This window comes from Schistosoma mansoni, chromosome W (assembly GCF_000237925.1).
Source record: "Schistosoma mansoni strain Puerto Rico chromosome W, complete genome".
NCBI lineage: Eukaryota > Metazoa > Platyhelminthes > Trematoda > Strigeidida > Schistosomatidae > Schistosoma > Schistosoma mansoni.
The window spans coordinates 39,427,268-39,451,498 of NC_031502.1; the positions used below are offsets into that span (position 1 = coordinate 39,427,268).

The 24,231-nt window shown below is 36.4% G+C and overlaps 3 protein-coding genes and 1 non-coding gene across 4 annotated transcripts; 2 read left to right on the forward strand and 2 right to left on the reverse strand.

The window, feature by feature from the left end:
- Window positions 1–1,235: 1,235 nt before the first annotated feature.
- Window positions 1,236–7,409, reverse strand: Smp_024110 (phosphopyruvate hydratase; the record flags this gene model as incomplete). Its single annotated transcript, XM_018789657.1, has 7 exons — window positions 1,236–1,361; window positions 1,830–2,063; window positions 3,939–4,216; window positions 5,011–5,299; window positions 5,489–5,556; window positions 6,774–6,998; window positions 7,325–7,409. The coding sequence occupies 7 exons, from the start codon at window positions 7,407–7,409 to the stop codon at window positions 1,236–1,238; spliced, it is 1,305 nt and encodes a 434-aa protein (XP_018655078.1).
- Window positions 7,410–7,526: 117 nt separating this feature from the next.
- Window positions 7,527–7,919, reverse strand: Smp_024120 (putative ubiquinol-cytochrome c reductase complex 14 kDa protein; the record flags this gene model as incomplete). The annotated part of the gene is made up of 1 exon (XM_018789658.1): window positions 7,527–7,919. The coding sequence occupies one exon, from the start codon at window positions 7,917–7,919 to the stop codon at window positions 7,527–7,529; it is 393 nt and encodes a 130-aa protein (XP_018655079.1).
- A 2,589-nt stretch (window positions 7,920–10,508) lies between these two features.
- On the forward strand, window positions 10,509–10,580 carry Smp_tRNA_00526_Pseudo_CGA.1.1. Its single transcript has one exon. It is a non-coding gene (tRNA).
- Window positions 10,581–14,521: 3,941 nt separating this feature from the next.
- On the forward strand, window positions 14,522–23,669 carry Smp_135220 (hypothetical protein; the record flags this gene model as incomplete). Its single annotated transcript, XM_018789659.1, has 9 exons — window positions 14,522–14,666; window positions 14,696–14,813; window positions 14,850–14,923; window positions 14,960–15,039; window positions 15,092–15,188; window positions 17,478–17,773; window positions 22,700–22,816; window positions 23,304–23,611; window positions 23,648–23,669. Exons 1-9 carry the CDS (start codon window positions 14,612–14,614, stop codon window positions 23,667–23,669), a joined length of 1,167 nt encoding a protein of 388 aa, XP_018655080.1. The 5' UTR covers window positions 14,522–14,611.
- Window positions 23,670–24,231: the final 562 nt, after the last annotated feature.

Sequence of the window (24,231 nt, forward strand, 5' to 3'; positions counted from 1 at the left end):
GGAAAAACAACTTCGGAGAAAATCACTCAAGGATAGTCATTAGTTTAAAACTTGAAGCTTCTAAATGACGTTCCGCCGTTGTCTGTTTGAGGAGCTAAATGATAGTTTACTGTCTACTGTAACAGAAGAGACGCAAATAACAATCAGTATTGCTTTCCCTTTGAACCTGCATAAACATTTTGGTTAAACTGAGAGTATCAACTCCTAAAAATATGGTCGTGACGAATTAGTATGTTATTTAAACAAGCATTTCCTTCTTGTGGTTTCACTAGGCGAATTCAACTAGTACCGTATACCAAAATAGTTATTTTCTGTTAGTTCCCGTTATTAAGTGCACACTCATTGTTGATAGTGCTACTTAATCATGGATCCACTAAGCAACCTCAAGACAATGAACCGCAGTAAACCACAGTTGGACAGATCCCATAACATACGGATGTGGTGAAACCAGTAACTTTTCCAATTACGTCTCAAAATAACAGATTGGTACATATAACATTAGTGACTAAATGAAAACGGGAGATAATCGTTTAGTTGATGGAGTTTTGTGACGACTGTTTTAATTCACAGGCTGTATCCATGATAGGTTGGTCTCGTTTAGGATGCCGTGGACAATGCATATCCTAGGACAATTTCATTACAATAGATTAGTATACTGGGTTCTGTAAATTCTGAATATATCGAGAAACATTGCAACACATTGAAAACTAAGACCATAAGTCACAGGTAGATTTAACATGAAACCATGGTCCAGAAGTTTTAATATTGTCATGGAATTCAGTGATCAATTAAATCGATAACCACTCACTAAATAAAATAAGCTATTTTCATAGCTTATAATTTAAATGAGGACGGAAATTCTGCATAATCGTCGGTGATTACTATCAGGACTGTCTATAAGTATATCGCTACAATACATTGCTAGAACCAGAAAGACATCAGATGGATCAAGGTGACGTAATAAGAAGTGGGTATCAGAAAAAGGGGGACTTCGGTCTATATATTGAACAAAGTGGTGTGACAAAAAAGCTAGTAGCCACTAACGAAGCCTTTAAATACTAGCTCGTGAAATTATAATAAACTACTCGCCAAATCGTGACAGCATCAACACGGTAATACTCCAAAAAAAGAACTGAAATATTTTATTCTTAAATAACAGTCTACATAATAAGACAATAAACTAAATCAATTTAGTTCTCCAAAAGACATTGAAGTGTTAATTTTATTAATTATTCTTATACTTTGGGATGGCGGAAGTTTTTCCCGGCATATTTTGCCGCTGTTCCTAACTCTTCTTCAATACGTAAAAGTTGGTTGTATTTGGCCAAACGATCAGAACGACATGGTGCACCCGTCTTTATCTAAAATGATAAATAAAAATTAACAATTACTGTTACAATATAGGTATTTGGTCAATATGAAATTGAAGCATTTAAAAGCCAATGTATAGTGATAGTAATGTGGTATTTTAGTTTAGTCGTTTATTAACGAATCAATTGGCGTAGTATCCACTTTTTAATTAAAACAATAACTATGTGTCGTTTCAACACCTTTGACAACTGTGATCGTTAAACGATAAATTGTGTATAAGTAATTTGCTCTCCTGTTTTTAGCGTAATTTATTAGTGTGACTATAATTAACTGTGAAAGAATAAATTATAAACGCTACCTATATTAGTATATGACAAGGTACGGAATTTGAAAATGCAACTACTGAGATTAATTGACATGATTTGATGTATTCAGTCTGGTATAACATCAGACTGAATATATTCTAGTATTTTATATCGTATATTAACAAGTGTTAAGGAAATGATAAAGAGGCATACCTGTCCAGTGCAAAGTCCAACAACTAGATCAGCAATGAAAGTATCTTCCGTTTCACCAGATCGATGCGAAACCATGACACCCCAACCTGAGTCTTGTGCTAACTTGCAAGCTTCGATGGACTCGGTTAATGAACCTATCTGGTTTACTTTCAAAAGAAGACAATTGCAAGCCTTTGAAGCGATGGCCTGTTTAATGCGCTTTGGATTGGTAACAGTCAAATCGTCTCCAACAATCTGAAAAATAAGCCAAAGATGTTAGGGAATAAAAGTTAAAAATACACGTACAAGTATGCAGATTAGAAAATATGTAATGAAAGCGATCTGATCCACTAGGGTTTTCGGTAACTGTGTGGTTGCCATAAGACTGTACTGTGCTATATAGGTCGCAGTGTAAAAGCCTGGATGATGTGTGGTTTTTCGGTAAACCAATGTATTACCCAACTCTTTGAGGGTATATTTATGATTGTGAATAAAAGCGACTGTGCGAGAATAGGGTTTAACAAACATCAAAGTGTTATGATTATAAAAATATTAAATACTGGGATAAACAAGATGGCAAAACAAGTAATTTCCCGATGAAACCGGAAATAGAATATTAACAGAATAGATCAGACAAGACACAGGTACTAGTTATTCGACAAAACACTGAAATTCAACTGCTATTGCTGTGCTTCCCTGAAATAAGCTAGATTTTGATCCATCACAAATGTGCAGGGTCTTGGTCTCATTTTTAAGATGTCATTAAAATGATCAAAAAATATTGCTTGGAAGCAGAGGAGAGGAATGTAATCTCAGTATTACATTACTGTCACTTGAGGGATTTTGTAATTTTTGCTTAACAGAACTGTTACTTGTGTGGATAAGTCTCAACATAGAAAATACTAATCCCGAAAAGCGGTACCTCCTAAAATACGATAGAAAAAATAGGTTTAAAAATGGAAAAAGAATTCCTGACAGACAGGACTTGACGTTACCAATTCAGATAATGTCCTATTAGGTCAGATTCAACTACTAGTATTAGAATAAAAGGCTTTTGGTAAGCTAATGAACATTTTAAGAGCATATTTTATAATACACACTAGAACAATACCTCTTGATCGACGTAGTTGAGTGCCGAATTTCGACCAAGGAATACAACTACAGTCGGCCATATGTCAATGATGTGAAACCCACGGAAGAATGAATATTTGACGAATTCCTTAACGAAAATTTTAAAGCCATTCTGGTTTTCCGGGGTTTTCTATTTCTATTTAGACATTTGATGACCACGGAACCTTTATTATTATTTAAACATAAACTATGGTACAAGGAAGCACCAAATAGATACGCGCCAAACAAGTCACTTGATTTGTGTGAAGGCTACGATACTCCTCGGGTGCCCAAACTGAAACAGATGGTTTTCTTAGGGGGGGGCACACCCGAAGCCTTCGAACTAAAGGTTTAATACATAAGGCAGTGGAGCATCATGAGGAGATGCTGTTCCATGATAGCCGGTGACCAACGATTGGTTCATACGCCTTTTGTTTCCTCAGGATTCTGGAGCCCATGTGCACCATTGGTTTGGAATCAGGGTTTTCCAACTCCCCTGGGTGGACCCTTCGTGTCAACCAACCAGGTTAAAGCGCCAGACATTCTCTTTTCGTCCTCTCAATTTCGTAAACAACACCCCAGCCACGAGAAGGCAGTGAGTAGGACTTCCCTGTCAGTGGTTGTATACACGTGGCCGTGTAAGGATATTTCGAGAGGGAGGGCTGACTCTCCCACACTCTCGGCCATACCAGGGCATTTAGGGGCAACCACGGAACCTGATACTTAGTCAACCATATTAAATGCATCGACTTCTCCATTCATTATAAACTGAGATGACCAGAGAACAAGATCGGTAAGATGGATTACAGTCAAATTTTCACACCCTGATTAGTGTCCCAACTAGTCTAACTGATAATGAGGCACCAAACTTGAGGACTGTTGGACACATGGTTTCTAAAAGTATTAACAGCAACTTGTCGAACGCGGGACATCTGACAGTTATGAATTAAACAAAAAAGTGTGACCACTAAGTTAAGAAAATAGACAAAAGTTAGGTCTTGTTAGGACTAATTCTATTACTTGAATATTTGTTGAAGAAGTTAGTTTGGGCCAGGTTTCCCAATCATCCTGATCAAATGGATCTTCAATGCTCACAATTGGAAATTTGCTTATCATTTGCTTGTACATATTAGCCATTGCATCAGGACTAAGCCAGGTTGACTCTGCAGAATGAGGGTTCTTGAAATCTAAATCATATTTCCCATTCTTATGGAACTCAGAAGCCGCACAATCCATACCAATCTCTACTTTCCCAGTATAGCCAGCAATTTTTATGGCCTCTTCAAGCAGCTGAAGACCTGGAAATATTACAGCTTTATGAGTACAAACAATCTATTAAAACTATAACTAAAAAGAAATAGGCATAATTATTAACTACCCACACGAGTAATTGTACGAAGTGTCATGTCTTGACTGTCATCTCTATAAAGGGAAACAAAATCCTGCCTCATACATAAGAAAAAGGTGCTTTGAATTAATAAACTATTAAACTTTGAGGCTCTTCTATTTCTTACCAAATGCCGATAAACTATTTGGAATTGAGATAGTTTATAGACCATTAGTGAACTATTAGTGAACTTACACTAATATTGATCTAGTAACCTAACCAAACACTCCAATGAGAAATTACTAATTAGTCTGTGCTGTCGATTTAGTTACTAGTTTTGTAGGAAGAGCTATTTTATTAAGTAGTCTAGATTGTTTACAGAACAAGTTCCAACCAATGCTGTAACTAAATAGTTTTTACTTGACAGAATTGGACAGTCTAGGATCCTGAATGAAGTCTAAAGTTATTGATTTAACCTAGATAAGCTTTACGGTTGAAGTCCTAAACAGTTTAAAATAGGATGATATGGTCCAAAACTGATTAAAGATAAGACGTCATCCAGTCGTCTTCAAAAAAAGGATATTTTACCTCACATTTAATTTAATGTTTATTTGTTACGGATTTCACTTTTTAGTGTGTTGTGGTTAGTGATGGATTGATCATATGAGACTCAATAAATTAAAGCATACAGTAATTTAAGTTTGATATATTAAAAAAAAAGACGAAGAAACTAACAAAGGTTACCTAATAAACTGCCAAGCCTACCTTTCATATTATCCTGTATATTCGGTGCAAAACCACCTTCGTCACCAACGTTGCATGCATCCAGTCCATATTCACGTTTGATAACAGCTTTTAAATTGTGGTACACCTCAGTACCGATTTGCATTGCTTCAGTGAAAGAGCTGGCCCCAGTAGGCAGAATCATAAATTCTTGCATGGCTAGCTTGTTGCCGGCATGACTGCCACCATTAATGACATTGAATGCTGGAACAGGCATTATAACATCTTCATGCCCAGCTAACCTCGCAATATACCTATAGAGAGGTAAACCCTGAGACAAGAGAAACCGCAAGTAAATTTTTAATGAAAAACAAATTGTAGGAGTACAAAACTGAAGTCTCAATAACTGGGCTTATTGCTTAAATTTATAGGTCATATCTAATATTAAATGTGCGAAATAAACTAACATAAATTTAGTTTCTATACATTGATTAGAGAGTACAACTTCAACATAACTCACGGCTTCAGCTGCACCAGCTTTGCACACAGCCAAAGACACTCCCAATATAGCATTGGCTCCAAGTTTTTCTGAAATAAAGGATCATTTTTATATGAAAAATCTCAAATCTACAGAGCCTTAATAGGCGATACTGTCGGTTTCATTAAATACTATTGAAATCATAAAAAATACAACTGACCCTATATGCTTAAGTGCCTGAAGCAAACAAAGATACATGAACTACTTTGTAAGAACTTCGGACTATATTCATAACTACCCCTCAACGATTGTGCGGCACATAAATTTAGTCAGTTGAGTAGATTTTTGGAAGAGCTTAATTCAGTATGCTACTCAAAAAAGTATTGTTCGTAAGCAAGCCAATATCTAGTAAGATCAAACTACTTTTTATAGTAAGAATTCATCTAAAATTCAGTATTTATAAGTTCTCCAAAGTGGAAAGCGACTTTACGAGCTATTTTATAGTTCTTGATATGTGACTCGATTTAATTTATGCTTTTTAGTCGATTACCAATCGGCTTAGCACCTGGAAAAACGTGCGTTAAACCAGTTTACAATGCAAAACCAGTGTAACTAAGTGAAATTAAGACTATTAGTGGAATCAATGAGAAAGACTAAACACTAAAAGCATGGTTCAGAAGGTAATGCAAATGTATGTATGGAGAAATTATGGGACTAAAAATTTAGGGGAGGACTAGGAGTTAATACATTTACATCAGTGATTGATTTTGGGTCATACCATCTAACGAATTAAGCCGTTGGTCGACGTTATCGCACGGACTTCGACCGGACAGTCTGCATTCATCCACACGACTTAATTCGGCAAGCAATATTTCCTCGGCCTTGGTTTGGTCGCCACTAACCTTCTGCTAGGGATGGAATACTGAGACTTAAAATTTGATCGCTTAGACTGTATACAATGAGAACCTTACACAAAAATCTAGATGTGATAACATTCTTATAACACTTTTTAAGAAAAACAATTTTTTCGATAAGAAAAAAATTACATCACAGAAAAGAAATGTTTACGGGCAGTTGATTTCACATTTGATTCAGAATAAGTAGGTTTTGACGAAATACAAACCTATTCAACGAAATAAAGTTTTAGATCGATCACAAGTGTTTTATAGAAAGACCGTTCCACTACCTGATGTCATTGTTAAAAGTGAGAATAGATAGTTACTTAATTGTAAATTGTACTTATCTTACTTCTGAAGAATCAATTAATCTAACAAATAACTTTATCCACAACTTATGTGACGAGGATATAAGTCATCAATTAACTCACCCTTGTTTTCCGTACCATCAAGATCAATCATATATTTGTCAATAGCTGCCTGATTTGTTACGGGAATATTTTTGTTTATTAGAGCTGGAGCAATAATTTTATTCACATTACTGACTGCTGTTAAAACCCCTTTTTTCATATAAGCCTTTGAATTTATATCACGTAACTCAAGAGCCTCATGGACACCTGTCGAAGCTCCACTTGGAACGGCAGCGCGGAACAAACCTGGACAAAAAAAGCACTTTTACATTTGAATCTATACATAAGATTTATTATCAAAGTTAACTTTAACTGGAACTTAAAATCCGCTACGGAACAACCTGGCAAATTAACAATAAGATATTAGATGATATCTATTCTCCACTGAGTATTAACCTTGACAAAACCACGACTAACGAGCGAAATTTGTGGTAGACAAACGTAAAACCAAGCTACTATCATGATTAGTGTACAACGACAGTGGTGAGATCACATTAGTACATGTGAAAAATTTGTGTACCAAGTGGAATAAGGAAGACAAAGGTTCATAAACTTATTGTCTAACAACATACCTTTAGATGTTTTCAAATCCACCTCAACTGTGGGATTCCCCCGACTATCGAAAATTTGACGAGCGTGGATCGTTAAAATGGACATTTTCTGCGAAGAAAAAAGGTTTTTAGCTAGGTTAGAACATAGGACAGTAAGAACAATGCTTTTCAACAACTTTTATTAGACTAATTTGACACTAACAGACAATGTAAACATTTACATTTATTCACTATATATCTCAGGATTGACAAAATTATCCCAATTTGACCGGTCACTCATTTCCTTCACAACAACGTTAACGTACGGCTCCAAGTATGGGATATCATCTTCAATAGTAGTCCACTGTTCCTTCGGCAAAACATGTTTCGAAGCGTAGAGAAGCGACGCTCGTGCGATTCGAAAGTCCCTAGCTTCCTGTAGTTCACGTGGAAGTCGACGTAGAGCTTCGAGCCAAACAGGACTATGAGGCAGCCAATCATGTTTCAAAAGTCCGACTTGATTATAGTAAGCATTGTTGAATCCGAACATCTTTATCTTTTGTTGAAGATCACTCATTCGATTAAGACTGGAACGATACGATGCTATAAATTCCGCACCAGTTCGGAGGTATGCCATCCCGAATATATTTCGCTAGCCTGTAAGGTAATGAATAGGATCTTATATGAAAATTATTTTGAACTTATATGAAAACGGATTTTTTACACGAAAGACTAAGTTACCGAGTGATATCTATTAATGCGTTGACATACTTTCGACATATTGACTAACATGTGTTACAGTGCTTTTATAACTTGTGGAGATCGTTTATTATAACACCTCTAGAACCCTAAAAAATGTACATTAATAGCGTTCATGAAAATGGGTTTTCTAAACATAGTACTTACCGTACTTATAAGAGGATAAGCGCCTGACTATCTGGTAACTACTTTATATCAACCGACGCAACATGCATAGTACATCTATATACCGTTCATAAATTAACTGCTTAATCCGAATTAAGTAAAACGGGTACATTAAATCTAAATTTAGGAAAGCCCTAATGGGAGGCATTGGTGACAGATATGAATGCGCGTTAAGTGGAAGCACCTGTTGTCCATTACCGCTTCAACTATTTTAGTAGTTCTGGGCCATAAACCCTTGGGTGTGTATGGTAGATTTTTGCAGATGTATGTTAACATCTACACATTCGAGCTGGGTACTTCACAGAAATATATCTATCAATCTTCCTTAAATAGTCGAAGGGGGAAGATTACCATTTTTCTTGAAGAACTAACATCTGGAGGTAAATCGACAATTCCCTTTTTAATTACTTTGTCGCTTCTTTTATTTCCGCAGTTTTGGTTCTGTGGGTTGTATAGAATTTAGACTGGAATACATTAACTAGAATAATTGAGAATCCCTACAGTCCAGACTGCCGAACTAGATTTGTAATAAGTGGTGTAACTGAAAATAAATGATTGAGCATACCAAACTCCCAACCGACCCATGTCCCGAATAACCTACGTGACTTACTGCTTTACCAATCGATCTACATGGTCATCAGTTTATACAGTAAAACAAATTATGGTTTCAATCTATTTCAAAAACCGAAAATAGAGCACGCGACCTAGAAACTCCTTCGAAAGAATCCTTTGCGTATTCTAAATACATGTAAATCCCTCGTTTCAAGTTAGTGCCACCGACCTAGTGAAATTATTAATAATGAGTGGAATCATAACTTTTGTGATGTAGTTCTTTGAATAAATGGGCAGTGTGGTCGGATTCGACTTTCGTTTGGACGGTTATTTATACTGGATAACATAGGTTAGTGTAGGCAATGATGGGACTTTGAACTGTAGCCGTAAATAAATCCCAAAAACCAATAGTTCTGTAAGTCTTCGACATTTGGAGTTAACTTCATTACTTTTACTGGAATCACTTAGCCCAAGGCTCTCTGTCACACACCCGCATCAGATAACGAGTGGTCACGTCGTGCCACACATTTCCTACAACAGCTAGTCACTTCTCGATTAGTCGATGTTCTATCAAGTATATCTTCGAGTCTCTTCGCTTCTGACTTCTGAATTTGACTAGTTTGGCACACTTTAATCATAAAGGTGTCACTGATTAATGCGTTGTCTAACTCCCAATACTTCTGGTTGGTGGTTCGTTGGTGGAGATCACAATTTCTAATTTAATATACCTATATTTTAACCTTATACCGACTTTGATATTCTACTGAGCCATCTTGCTACATGAAATTCATAACTGTTTGCCGATTGAATGATTAGTAAAAAAAATAAGAGTACTGATGGAGTTGTGACTTGGAGAGTGCCCTGACAGTCCCTCCAAATTGAACTCCTCTGCTCGAGCACAGCTAAATAAAACCTGTCTCACTCCATCTATATAGTTGTCCGATGCTTTTTTAGCATTAGTTTTATTGTAGTGCCGCGATTTGTTAATCGTTTACTTCGATAACCGTTATAATTCTAAACATAACGGTGCGTAAAATCAGAAGACGAAGGATAGCAGCAGCTACAGTTTATTGTCGAATAACTCAGGTTAGAAAGTTAACAACATCTGAGCGAATATCAACGAGCGAGTGAGCGGCAAGCGAGAGAGCGAGTGAACAGGCGAACAAGCGAAGGAAACGAACGAGGAGCAAGCGAGCGAATAGCAAGCAATTACATAGGCAATTTATAGTCAGATTTGATAAGGGCACAGCAAAGCAAGACAAAGGCTGATAATAATATTTGCGTGCGTACACATATGGGGAGGAGTATGAGTCATCAAATGATATTTAAGCAGTCAACATTTCGGATAGAGTGTCATGTGCTCTAATGGTATAGCAGTACAAAGAATATGCAAATTGTTACTATCCAAATGACGATGTCTGTTAAGTAAGTTATAAAAAGGGCTTAACCAAAATTGGCTATAATCGAAATTGATTGTAGGATGGTTGCTATATTATCTTGACTACCACCAGTCGGTGATCTGGATCACGTCAACTCCTCTCCTTCATCTTACATCTTCTATGGACTTTATGAATTGCTTATTGATCCAGATGTGGTCAATATGGTTCTCCTCAGTGTAGTTAGACCAAACCAATATCGCTTTGTGTATGTGTATGTTGGATAAAAGATGTCAGCAAAAACCATTTTCACAAGGGGGGTTTTTGTGGAGATTTAGTAATTTTATAGTTAAGATCATGAGTTATGGATGCCAGCTCAGTGGTCTATCGGTTAAGGGCTCCGGCTCGAGACTGGTAGGTCCTGGGTTCGAATCTCGCGAGAGCGGGTTCGTGGATGCGCACTACTGAGGAGTCCCATAATAGAACGAAACGGCCGTCCAGTGCTTCCAGGTTTTCGATGGTGGTCTAGCCTCAATTGACTCATGATCTTAACTATAAAAAAAACCATTTTGTTGAAAGCATATGGATTCGCCAGTCTCTCATCATTTTCATTCATTTCTCCCAGTCCATGTTTCTATGGTCCACTGAAGGAAGCCTCTCACAAAACTGGTCTTTGTCGTTTTCGTTAATATCATTAGTGGGTGCGTTGCATCGGATGACATTCATTGCAATCCTCCCTTATTCGTTTTGAAGTATGCTTTGATGATCCTGGATGCATGAAATTCCCACGCTATAAGTGCTTTACGTGCTTCTTAAGAAGCATCAGTGCAACTCGTCTAGTTTGCAAGGCATTTTGTTCTTCGTAAACATAATACAACGGCTCTTTACAGCAAGTTAGTTTTTCCAATCCAGCTCATATTCAATGGATTTCACTTACTCCATGTAGAGCTAGGTCATAACTTTACATTTTTAATGTCATTTGGCTGGTCTTTCCAGTCTCCCGTATACATATATTGATGGCTGCCCTGGTTTCCAGAAGGGGTATTGACCCCGTGACTTCTGAGGTGTCTGGAGTTTCACCATGAGGCATCATAACTCCTCCAAATGAAGGAAAACCTTTCAACTCCTATGGGAGTGTTTGAATGGCCAATGTACATTTTTCTGCTGAGTGTTTGTTTAACAATGTTGTTTTCCTAAGGATGGGTTTCCTAACCGCATGACGAACCTTTAACATTTACCAAGCTTTGTGAACGACAGTATCCCCGGATAGGCTCCTGTGGGCAGTCATTGGTAGAACATAGTCACACGTCACGTACCATGAAGCTATTGGAATCTCTCCCAATAATTTTATTGATTATTACCATCCGAAGGACATTTGACTAAATAACAAACGGCAAATGTTACCCTACACTTTTAATCGCCCATCACAAATATAGAACCTAAGAAATAAATGCGTACAGAGGCATCATGCCGCAGGCGATTCCGGTTTGTAACACTGGTGATATTGTTGCATAAAATATGAAGACTAATATCCTCTTCTAAGATAGACTGCTAATCGAAAAAATACGCATTTGTATATAATTCGACCGACTCAACTGTAATTAAAACTAATTTGATAATCCCGGCCAACAAATAATTAATAAACTTGTTGGGCTAGTAAAAGTTCACTTAGCCCTGGCCAAATCAGCTATCGCTCCGAACCCTTCCCACCTTGCATGGCAGATCACTGGACTTTGGACAATTTGTACAATTCACACCTGGACTGGTACTAATGCATGATGAAAGGAAAGTCAAGTGCGATTTCTTCATTGTTGTGTTTAGATTTGGTTCCCGCACAAAGCCTTGGTATTTTTTTCATTCAGTTTTCTTGTTTGCCAACCTATTTCTGAGTTTGCTTTAGTTGTTGAATGCTTCTGCCACTAGTCCCTTGTATGTTTATAGGTTCGTATTTTAACTTGGCGGAGGACAGTTATTAGGTGATTTGGTGAGTTCATTATTGATCTCAGATTGTAGGGATAGTTTTCGTTGTCCTAGAAGTTATAGTTAGGGAAAAGATTATATATTTTTTTGATAAACAGAGCATTCCCAGCTTATGCTACTTTTCCTTGCATTTTTGGACAGCATTTCCAAAAATGTATAAACAGACTGATCACAAATTAGCTGTCTTTTGAATTGAGCTGTCGGGGACTAAAACAACCTGGCTACAAATCTTCTCTTGGATGCAACACATAACGACACCGTTGTTCGAACTCATTTCTATACAAGGATCACGAGAACCAGTTAAGCCAAATGTTCATTGGGAAAGGATGCGACGACATATTTCGGTTGCGGTCGACGTGTCGAGGTGTGTGCAATTCTAGCTGGCTAGTCGTCGTAAGCAATGGACAATACGGCGTACCTAAATGTGAACCTGTCCAGATGTTTGGTAGAATGCTTTCAGCTGAGTTTGTGTCCCGTAAAACCAATGAAGTCAGCATCAAAGTTGAAGACTCGAAAAATCATTTACTATGGAGGTCTGCTCCTAAAGATTTATTAGAAAGGAGGTTTGATAAACAGGGAAATATTATTCGAAACTGATAACAACAACCTTTAGTGCATCGTAAAACCTGTATTTTACACATACACAACGTTCACTCAATTTCGGAGGTATTTCCGAAATTCAAACTCAGTAATTTGCAATGAATTTTGTTCAGCTTTTAAATCTTTTCACTACATATGCGGGACAGTCATTGACACTAAGTGCGACAACCATTCATCTTGAAGATACGACTTGTGTTGTAGTTTGGCAACTAGCAACCAGTAACACCTTCTTTATTTGAAGCGTTCCCCAACCAGTTAAAATCAGAAGTCAGATGCGAAGAGATCGGAAAGATATATTTGATACGTAATCGATATATCGAGAAGCGTTTACTCTAATCTGGCTAGTGAACGTAGGAGCTGTGTCTCACTCTAGGTCGTAACGTGATCTGGTGCGGATGCATGACCGAAAGCCTTCAGTTAAACAAGTCCACTTAAAACAATGTGGTCAGCATCCAATGTCGAACACTTGATGAGCTATTGATTTTGGGGAATTACTTACAGCTACAATCCCTTTCTGGCTACATTTAATTTTGATTTTACATCGCGATATTGTGTAATAGAGATAAGCTGTTAGTTAGACGGATTCAGACAGGTTACTATGGTATAGTGGAGCCTTGCTATCGACCTCACAGGCCCCTCGGAAAAATGAAAATATTTCCTAGATAGTCGTTATTAGTGGTTGTCGTCTACTTGAATTGGACAGGAATAGTTTCACATGCTAGCTCACGTGATATCCACGAGTTGCCGCTACAGTAACGACTGCATACAACAAATATAAAGCTCACGCACCTGTCGATGGTACGGAATTGATCGACCCGCGTCAGTTCTACTTGACCTTGACGAGGTTCGATGTACTTGTGGTGAACTTGGGTCCCTAACCACATGATCGTTGAGCCAGGACATACAATAACTGAGATGTAGATCAGCCGTCAAACCATTGGATAAAATCTATAATGCTTAGCACAGAAACACTTGATGGAGATGACATCCCCCACGATGCAGGCTTGGCCACCTCATATATACTCTTACCGTTTCTGTCAAGTGTGAGTGTGGGGTTGTAGGGGTTGGTGAGTTTCTGATAGGGATTCAATATGTCAAATCTAGGGGGACTCAAATTCACACCTTATGAAGAGCGCCTCCAACAACTCGACCTTTACTCGTTAGAGTATAGGCATCTTAGAGGTGACCTTCTTATGGCTTACAGTATCCCTAACACTTCTGAACATTCCACAAAACATCTACTTAAGCTTATTCACAATACTAACCTAAGGGGTAACACCCAGAAACTGGAGACCCAACATAGCAGAATAGACTGTAGACACAACTTCTACTCTTTAAGAGTAGTCAAATGCTAGAATTCGCTGCCGACTGAGCTATTCCAAACGACTTCTCAGGAGTCCTTCAAGAGGAAACTTGATCTATTCTTAAGGACTAAGGATAATATCTAATTATGATTTACCAATTTCTTTTTTTTGCTCTATTATCGTTGGAATACCTAGATTCCCGCCTGGAGGTATTGATGATCCACTGCTACTAGACACGGAAGCCCGTTAAACAAAAGCTTCTTGTGTTCCGTCCACAACCATTTGAACATTTTGAATGTTCAGTTTGTTTTGTTGACTTAATTGTTTTTGTTGTTATGTCTCACCTATAGAAATATGAGTTGTAACGAATTCGAAATCAATTGTCAAATTGTCTTAATCTTACAACCATGGTATTACTGACTGTTATCGACTGTTTTCCTTTGCAAACCTTATTTCCTTACTGAGTCGTCAGATGGCTTTTCCTCTTGTTCTTTTTCCTTGCAGACTCTTACACACACTGTTCTCCGTATCAGCCCAGAACACTTCGTATGGTTGAACTGAACTCAAATCTACCATAGAACGATAGTGTAAATATGATGTTCAAGCTCTTGACATTTTTATCTGTATCAACGCTTTTGAATAGTGAAGGTATGCAGCGTACTAAGATATTTTCAAAGATTCCCCGTGTAATTGTAACATTATAAAAAACTATTGTGAAAGTGGATGTTGTTGTGACAGTGACTGCAGTTTTCGGCAGTTTGGACTGTTCAAAAACTGTAAAGAAACGTTCAGAAGGTATGAAATTGTGGTAATATTATCTAGTATATTTAGAGATTCCTTACAACTTTGCAAGTACTTGATTTCAGATGATTCTGATCATCCACTATGTATTTATTCTATAAACAGTAGTTCAATTTATTAAAAAACCATTTATAGTTTAGAAAATGTCAATTACACATTGAAAAATGCCATTGGGGTGGAAAACACTCCAAGTTATTCAGATGATCCAGTTCTGTATTCGGTAGGCTAGAATAATTGCTTCAAGGTCTAAAAGTCTCTATCTACAAATCCAGATAGGTGTTCCAATACATATAAGCTATGGAGTCAACGAGGTTGGGCTACTTCTTATTCCTCAACCAAAGCAAATCTCATGTGAAATGGTTTCTGTGAGTAAGTTGGTCAGATATTTCGTTACTCTTTGTGTCAAATCCATATACGACAGTTATTTCACTATGACTGGAATCACAGTGGTCATATTGCTCAAATATTTACGTTTTGTTAGTGTAGCCACCAAATGAAAGTTGGTTTTATTTCATGACTGACGCGATTCGAACTGCTAAAAACCTTACTTAATTGTACGGATAGATAGACAAAGTCAGGATAACTTAGGACATCTCCCGTCAATCAGCATGTTTAGCTCTCTCTCTTTTTTTCAGCGATTACTACACCGTGTCAGTAATACGGAGGTTCAGTAGTGTATTTTTTAAAACACAGTTACGATAATCCAACTGATGTCACTATCTTAAAACTTTGGTTTTAGTGATTTAAACACGTTTTAAAAATGTCATAACAGCAATTTCCAGGTTGTGCATCACTTAGTTGAAAAAGTAGAGAGGTGGCTTGCTTAAGATACTATGTTGTGGTATAAAAGAAGACTATCGAACTGATATCTCCGAATCCTTCACAACACCCAAGTTAGGGCCACTAAAGTCGTATAGCTAAGTAGCTTTAGATGGTACCAGATGTTTGTTAGAATAAAAATCAGTGTCAAAACTATTGTAGGATTCCTTTAAATCATTTATAAAATTTAAACTACCCACCTTTACTGAGAAGGGTCCAAAAAGGGGCTTGTTCAGACCTGTTTTGGACTGATCTCATCTAATATTCTTATTTTGTTCCTTTGTACTATTTAAACTTGGACTAATTTTAATTTGGTTATTTCTTCTGAGGAGAAGTGGCTTACACTGAGCCACGAAATACCAGGAAATCTAATCTTCCTTCTCATTGAGATATTAAAAAGATGTTACTTTTATTTATAAAGACTTTAGTCAGGAATTTATTCTGTCAGAAGTGAAATGAAAATAAACTTTTAAAGACGATTAACTTTACTCATTCTTAAGAAAACTTCATGATAACCATGAAAATTTCTATTGTTTATAGATTAGCTTCTGTTCGTGACATTCAAGTTAGGTTTTAATATCTCAGTCTTTCCTTATTTTCTATTGTTGTTGAACCAAAATTTGAAAATGTCTGGTGTGTATGAACTACATTCATTTTCATAAATCAAGGCTGCTTTACACCTAGTTAGTTTTATTTTACTTTTGTCCAGATGTCTTACACATTATCAGTGTTACATCACATTAATGCACAAAAGTTCACAGCTATTTTCTGCATTGAACATGTTTAAAAACCAATTAGTTATTTATACGGCTATAGCATGTGCAGTTAAGTTGTTTACTTTGTTATCAGGAACATTTGGGGGTTATCTAAAAGTATAATGATGCACATCAAGTTCCTAACAAAATCTTACATTTTTATCATTTGACTGTCGATAAAAAATGATTTAGTTAAACTTAATGGATTTTTAAGCACATAAATAATTTACCAGCTTTATATATATATATATATATAGTGGCAAATTAGTAAATTCAGATGCAGTTTTTAAATTTTAGTGGGGCACTTTATTAGAGATTTTTTGGGTGAATTCTTGTTCAATATGATTCCATACATAATTTTCAAAGTAACTGGTCCCGTCAATTATAAATGAAAGCGATCTGTTATATCTAGAACTCGAATTTTGCCATATCGCGTACAACTTGAGCGCTTGAACGCTTGAACCCTCCAAGTTGGAAGTTAGACGACAGAAGACGGGTGGAAAGAAACTTTACCCCAACCAGTCAAGTACGGTACAAAACACCGGTCTTTATAGTGTTTAGTAAAAAAAATAACCATTAAAACCATACAATCCTCATGCAGTGGTTTTTAGCATTTGTTTATTCGAGGAGCTACACATCGAGATTCTGAAGTGTTTTTTTCAAATAGTGATTAGATAGAATGTCTTTGGCTCCTTCGGAGCTTCTTAAAGCTTACTTTAGTTCGCCGGGAGCTGTCCCCATACTACCTATTATCTAAACGTCTACCATTGCTGGTTAGTCACAAAGTGTTTCATTTTTTAACGGATCACGACACAGAAGAATGAATATCTGTAATTATTTGGCAAAATTTCTATTTACATCTGGTAATCGAATTTTTCCTCAATGAAATAAAATGGTTGAAATCAATGACACTCGTTAGTTGGTCACTTTTACTGACCACTAAACAAAAGTTTCAACACCAAAGACAAGTGCCATTCAAAACGTTTCATTCACATTGGTTATTATTTTAAATGTGTATATCTCCCCTTACTGACAAAGTAAAAGAAACCGGTCCAAAACATTTTTTGCCGTATTTTAATTATAGGCTTTGGTCAATCATTTGTTAGTTACTGTGGATGGAATGTAGTAGAAATTGAAACAACGAATAATTTTAGGACGAATAATGTTAAATGTAACCGCTTGGGTGACGTTTTTCTGACGGTCAAGAATTCCAAAATGCTAAAAAACATGAAATTAAATGGAGTCAATCGTGAAGACATCGTACCTGTCGTTATTTGTTACGAACAATACACTAACTTACCGATTTTATGTCCAACAACAACACCAAGCATTATTATCAGTAGTTCAAATGAAACTATTTGCTCAAATGTACCAGTATCGGTAATCAATTTTATTTTTCTGCTTTCTATTTCCAGAATTTTTTCCAAATTTTAAACTTTATTTCGAAAAAGAAATGTTTAGTCTTTGTTCACCCAGTTTGACCAAGTAAAATTTCAAAAATCAATGAGGGTTTGGAGTTTATATACCATATACTTGGAAGTTAATATGCTACTATTTCTTTAAATTATATTCACGGTAAATAAATCACTATTTAAAGTATTAGTAGTTTGATACTAAGTCAAACTACTGTCACAAAATGACCGGTTTTGAAAAGGATGACAGATTCTATCTCGGCTTTATTGTATTGATGTCAATAAATCACACACTTGAGGAAGAAATTCTGTTTATAGTGTGATTCAATGTGAATTCGGATAGAATTTTTCGATAATCATTGAAAAAAAGCTTAGTTGTACTGTTAGTTGAAATGTAACACATGTTAAATTGATTGAATTGAGCAGGCGTACAATAGACAAAACTTTAAATTAGATAAGGAAAGTAAAATAAAGCTAGTAATACAAGTTGAGAATATTGAATGAATAGGAACAAATAATAGCGAGTTACATATAAGTGAAAACTGGGAATTGAAATAGACGCTTGACATAAATTTGTACTATAATCTCAAAAGTAGAAAACTTGGTACCAACGATTGGTTTTATGCTAAAGTACGATTGAACTCCATCAAATAACAAGATTTGATGATGAAGACTGTCGTAACTCCCCAGTTACTTATTGACTTGCTAAGTTGTCAAAGTGCCATGGCAAAAAGCTGGCATGTAGGGGCCAAAGATTTTTACTTAGACAAAACATAACACTTGTTTTACATTTTTAACTAACCTAAAATTACAAGGGAAAAAGGACTGAGTGGTTCATACTGATCGCCCCAACAGTCCACTTAGCAGAATACGCCAAATTTTAAAGTAAATAAAGTCTCACCTCATCATCTAATAGCCTATGATTTCCACTTCGTAAACTTAGTGTCAAAACACATCGGTACGCCAGGACACATACCAATAAGTGGTTTCGCTAAATATGAGTAGAACTAAGTTTATATTTATCCAACCAGACATAGACATAAGGTTCATAAAGCTTTACTAGTGACTGCAAAATATGTCTGGTAATTCTTTAATCAGTTGACCTTAAATGTCCTAAAATTTGATTTACACATTTCCCCACAAGAAACAGTGAAATTCAGTTGAATTTTGAGGCAATCATCAGTGTCCCTTTACGAATTATCATGAGTAAAAAGTGAAAGTATCTACTACTTTTATTTTCAGTAAGTAGTATTATTATTATAGTAACATTTTCACTGTTTCTCCTGAGTTATTAATTAACGTGGAGTCATTCTAATTTATTCAGGATCGTTTTTGAATATCCTACAGTGTTTTTCCAACCGAGCACACCTCGCTACAATATATTGACGAGTTTTAGGTAGCATATTCTTGATAATACAGTTCATTATGGCTCAAATACTTAGCTGTATTAAGAATACTCGTTTTGACATTGCTATACATAGACTACTTAATTTGCACAATCAGAACACGTTATTGAAAGTTTGATAAAATCCTTGAAGAAGAACCTTGTTGTTCAAAACGACTGTAGAAAAGTTCTTTACATGCCATGTTTTCTTGAAGCTGCATTTAGCTTCCTTCAGATTTTTTCTTTATGTCGTTTTATGTGAAAAAATATTCTGTCAGTCTCAGCCCAAAATTCAACTCACATAACTGAACGGTGTATACGACCTTCGTATGTACATACGATGAGGCTTTTTGGTGTATATCTTGATTTTTTGATTGTGTATATCATTAGATCATTTTCACAACGTAATAACATAGACAACTCTTCAGACTAATAAAAGGAACCGAAATTAAGAAGTCAATTGTAAGCGAGACAATCTCGGAAAAAAAGACTAGACTCTCATCTGCTCTCAGCCCAGACTTTTAGAACGATGAGTGGAACACTTTAGAGAACAGTTTAGCTGGCCTTCAGCTACTCTCCAGTTACCCACCATTACCAAACAGTCTGAGTGTAACATTGAATTAGGTCCCCCGACTTTCGCTAAAATTCAAAAGGCTATAGCCGATCTAAAACGAGGAAGAACAGCTGGTCCACATGCATTAACTTCCGAAATTTTTAAGTATGGTGGTCCAGTTTTAGTGACTAGGTTGACTAATATTTTAGCTAAAATTTGATAACTGAATGTAATCCGATCGACTGGTCGCAATCCCTGATTGTCCCGATATATAAGAAGGGGTCAAAATCATCGTGTGATAACCATGGAGCGATTAGTTTGACTAATATGGCATTTAAAATACTAGCCTCAATGATTATGGGGCACCTACCTAAGACTCGTGAACTGCAAACACGAGAAAAACGGACTGGCTTCAGACTTGATTGTGGCCGAATCCACCATATATACACCGTTAGTCAGGTTTTAGAACACAGGCATGCTTATCGGCGCCCGACAATGATAGTTTTTCTTGACTAAAAAGCAGCATTTGACTCTGTAGACCGAGAGGCTCTGTGGCAGTGTCTGTCATTGAAAGGTGTACCTGAGAAGTACATAAACCTTGTGAAGGCTCTTTATTCGAACATTATCATTTGAGTGAGAGCTTATGACGAACTGTCATCTGATTTTACAACCTCGAGTGGTGTCCGACAAGGCTGTCCACTATCTCCATTTTTGTTTAAATTCATCATAAACCTACTGCTGAAGATAACACTCTCGTCGGCTGAATTTTCAGAAGTTGATCTCTACCAGGAGGTTCACTTATCGACTTAGAATACGAAGATGACATAGTCCTGTTTGGTGAAGACGCTGACAAAATGCAGAGTCTTCTGTTAGAACTGAGTAATAATGCCAGGTTGTTTGGGATGCGTTTCTCCCCATCCAAATGTAAATTGTTACTCCAGGACTGGCCTGCGTCAACACATGAACTAAGGATAGGGAGTGAAGTAGTCGAACGCGTGGACAACTTCATTTATCTTGGAAGTCTGATCAGTCCAAATGAGTTGGTGTCTGATGAAATCTCAGCACTGATTCAAAAAGATCGTTTGACTTTTGCTAACTTACATCACCTATGGCGAAGACGAGATATCCGTCTATCAATTAAGGGATGAGTATACTGCGCAGCAGTTCGCTCTGTTCTACTTTACGGCTGTGAAACGTGGCCGTTGAGAGTAGAAGATACTCGTAAATTACTAGCATTTGATCACAGATGCCTTAGAAATATTGCTTGCATCTTCTGGTATCACCGGGTAAATAATAATGAGGTTAGACACAGGGTATTAGGGAATGATGACAAATCAGTCGATGAGGCTGTAGATCTTCATCGACTGAGATGGTCGGGCTACGTGTTGCATATGCCTGAACACCGATTACCGTGACGCGCTATACTGACTAGTATTGGCGATGGTTGGAAGAAAGTTAGGGGAGGCCAAACCAAAATGTGACATCAGAGCTTGAAGTCACTAACTTCTAGTCTGAGTCATGTTGGTAGATGCAAACTACTTGTTTGGGGTCCGCGTGACTATCGTAACCAGTGGTTGGAGACTCTATGTGACATGGCTGATCATAATGGCGTCGATGTATACACTCTTTGTTTTCCCTTGAACTATGAGATTAAAATTGCTTCGTATCTTTCTTTCTTCGTGTACTATATCCTTAGATAGAATCTTTCTTTTATATATTACCACTACTAAATTGACTACTTCTATGAATTTGGTGTTCATCTTGTTGTGCTAATTGAGGTATGACAACTTGGACCGATGCATATATGTGCCTGGTCCTACGTTGTAGCTGACTGACTGACATAATGATATCATTAGGATAGTCACTAAAGACACAAATAACACTTAAGAGATGGTTTGTGTTGGTCTGGAACTTTACAGTGATAGCCACCAGCTATTTAATCATCGACTCAAACTAATAATATTTGTCATAGTTGAAAGCGTGAGTCAATTGAAGCTAGACCACCATGGAAAACCTGGAAGCACTGGACGGCCGTTTCGTCCTATTATCTAGGGCTTCTAGGTTTTCCCTGGTGGTCTAGCTTCAATTGACTCATGCTTTCAATTATGAAAATACTAAATCTCCACAAAACCCCCCTTCTGATAATAATAATAATAATATTTGGTTTTCACAGAATACATGACGCCGCCAAATTAGTGAGTTTGGGTTAGGCACTTGAACTTTTTCAAATCCAGTCTACTCGCAATACAACCTGCGATAATCATCCAGTGTTACCGATGGATGCTTACGTCATTACTGATTCAGCACCACGGATCACAGTTCCTTACTGTAAACTCAAGGGAGTCAACTCGAAGTAACCAAACCATGTCACAATAATGACGCTAACCAGGTGATTGTTGAAGTTGATTGCTCATCTGTGGCAATGAATTATGTTCCTGATATTTCACAAAAAGACTTAAATTGTAAAATGTTGACTATTAGTGTATTTTGATGGTTCAGGGATACGCGACTTTTGATAACTACTAAATCGACATCAGTCCATGGTACAAAACAGTTTGAATGAAGCGACTTTTTAGACCAATATTGTGGTATATGCTACCTACGTTGACGGATATAAGTGGCTTATCACATCAGTGAGAAGTGGAATGCCTGAAGCAGAAGATGGATAAGATTGAATCGAAGAGAAGTGGAAAGGAAACAGACAGAAATTTTAATGACAACAGAGTTGAAAGAATCATGAAGCATGTAAAAGACAAGTGAAGGAAGATGTGCAAATAATGTATTTATGTACCGTTTTCATACTTTATGAGAGTACTCTGTAGTTTTGCGTTAAACAATAAATTGGTTTCACTCACCTGAGTTTTCGTTCACATCAATATCACTGAAACTATATCCATTCAGTATGAAGTATGGAATACCGTATGCTAATTAACTAGTTTTTTTATTTACCTCTAAAGGTGTATTTGAAAATAACATATGAAGTAATTGGTACAATTGGCCAGTTTGAAATTTATGCTTTAATTGGAAATGTCACCGGAACATTTACACAAAAATACGAAGTTGAATTTGTCCAGGTTAGTTACATGAATTGAAATAACAAATTATACAACTCACGAAACTGTACTTAACCCTCTGTTAAAAAAGATCCCTCAATTGAAATTGAAACTTTCTTTTGACCTAAAAAGAAAAGGAGACTGTATATGGTTGGGTGTATAGTTAACAGAAACTAATTCACGAGATTAATTGAATGATCAGGGTTGTATAATGAACAGCCGGTAGAAATCAGTGAGGCGAACTTAAATTAAATATCAGATTTTAGCTTACTAATACCCTTTAAAATTGTAATAATAGACAACCGGTTTCTAACTTACATGAAGTAATTTGTAAATATAAATGAAAATCCTGGATCAACGGTTTCTCAATCCTTTTTTTCATAACATTTAGCGTAAAATATTTTCCATGCAATTCTAAGACAAAAAATGAATCATTTCAAAGTATAAACTCCTTTTCTATTTTACAGCAATGATTTAAATAACTTTATTATTTCATAATTACTTGTAGACAAATGCATCCAACGTTTTTCCAATGAGTGGAAATCCGGGCTATCTGATTGGTCGTCCAATAATAGGCGCTAAGATAAATATAACTGATTTATCATCGCTTGGATATTTAGGTAATACTGCTTCTGTAACCACTATGTTGCCTACATCAAATATGAAATTGTCTATCAAAGGTGTAAAACAACAAATAAGTAATGGAGTTTGGAATATCCTTGCTGGTGGTTCATGTGGGACAGTTTTACAAGAAAGAGGTCTATTAGTAGAACCTATTAGATTTGGTGAAGATGTTTACAGTGGATGTATATTAAGGTAAATTACAACCTGTGCTTTGTTTTTATTCGTTAGGATTAGTAATATAAATTTTTGAATAGTTAGCATAATTACATCCACGTTGTGAAACAAATTATACTAAAACATCAGGAAAGACGTAGAACAACTGAACTCAATCATCCTAAATTGTTAAACATCGTATTCCATCATTTATTTTAGTCGTTTTTTTCAGAACAATATTTTTTACTATAACTTTAAGTGAATATACGTAACTTTGGGTAAACATAAGTAGACTCAATGGGAAACGTGTTGTTTTGTAAAACTATAATACTCACAATCCATTTGTATTAATAATATGTTATATATAATAGTAGACGGTGGCTCTGTATTCTGTTTTAATGAGTAGTTCATATCTACTTTTGTATCATTATACATTCAAGTTAGGGTTGATTCATTTGATGATCTTGATGCACCAGGCAATTGAGATAAACAGTCTGAAGAGGTATCAGTAGGTCAGCCAGACACAACGTAGAACCTGGCACATGTGTACATCGGCGCAAGTTGCCATACCCTATTAGCATAAGGAGATGAAATTTTCAGGGTCAGTACTACATTACTAAAGGCCGTACCAATAATAAAAAGATTACACATAAGAAATG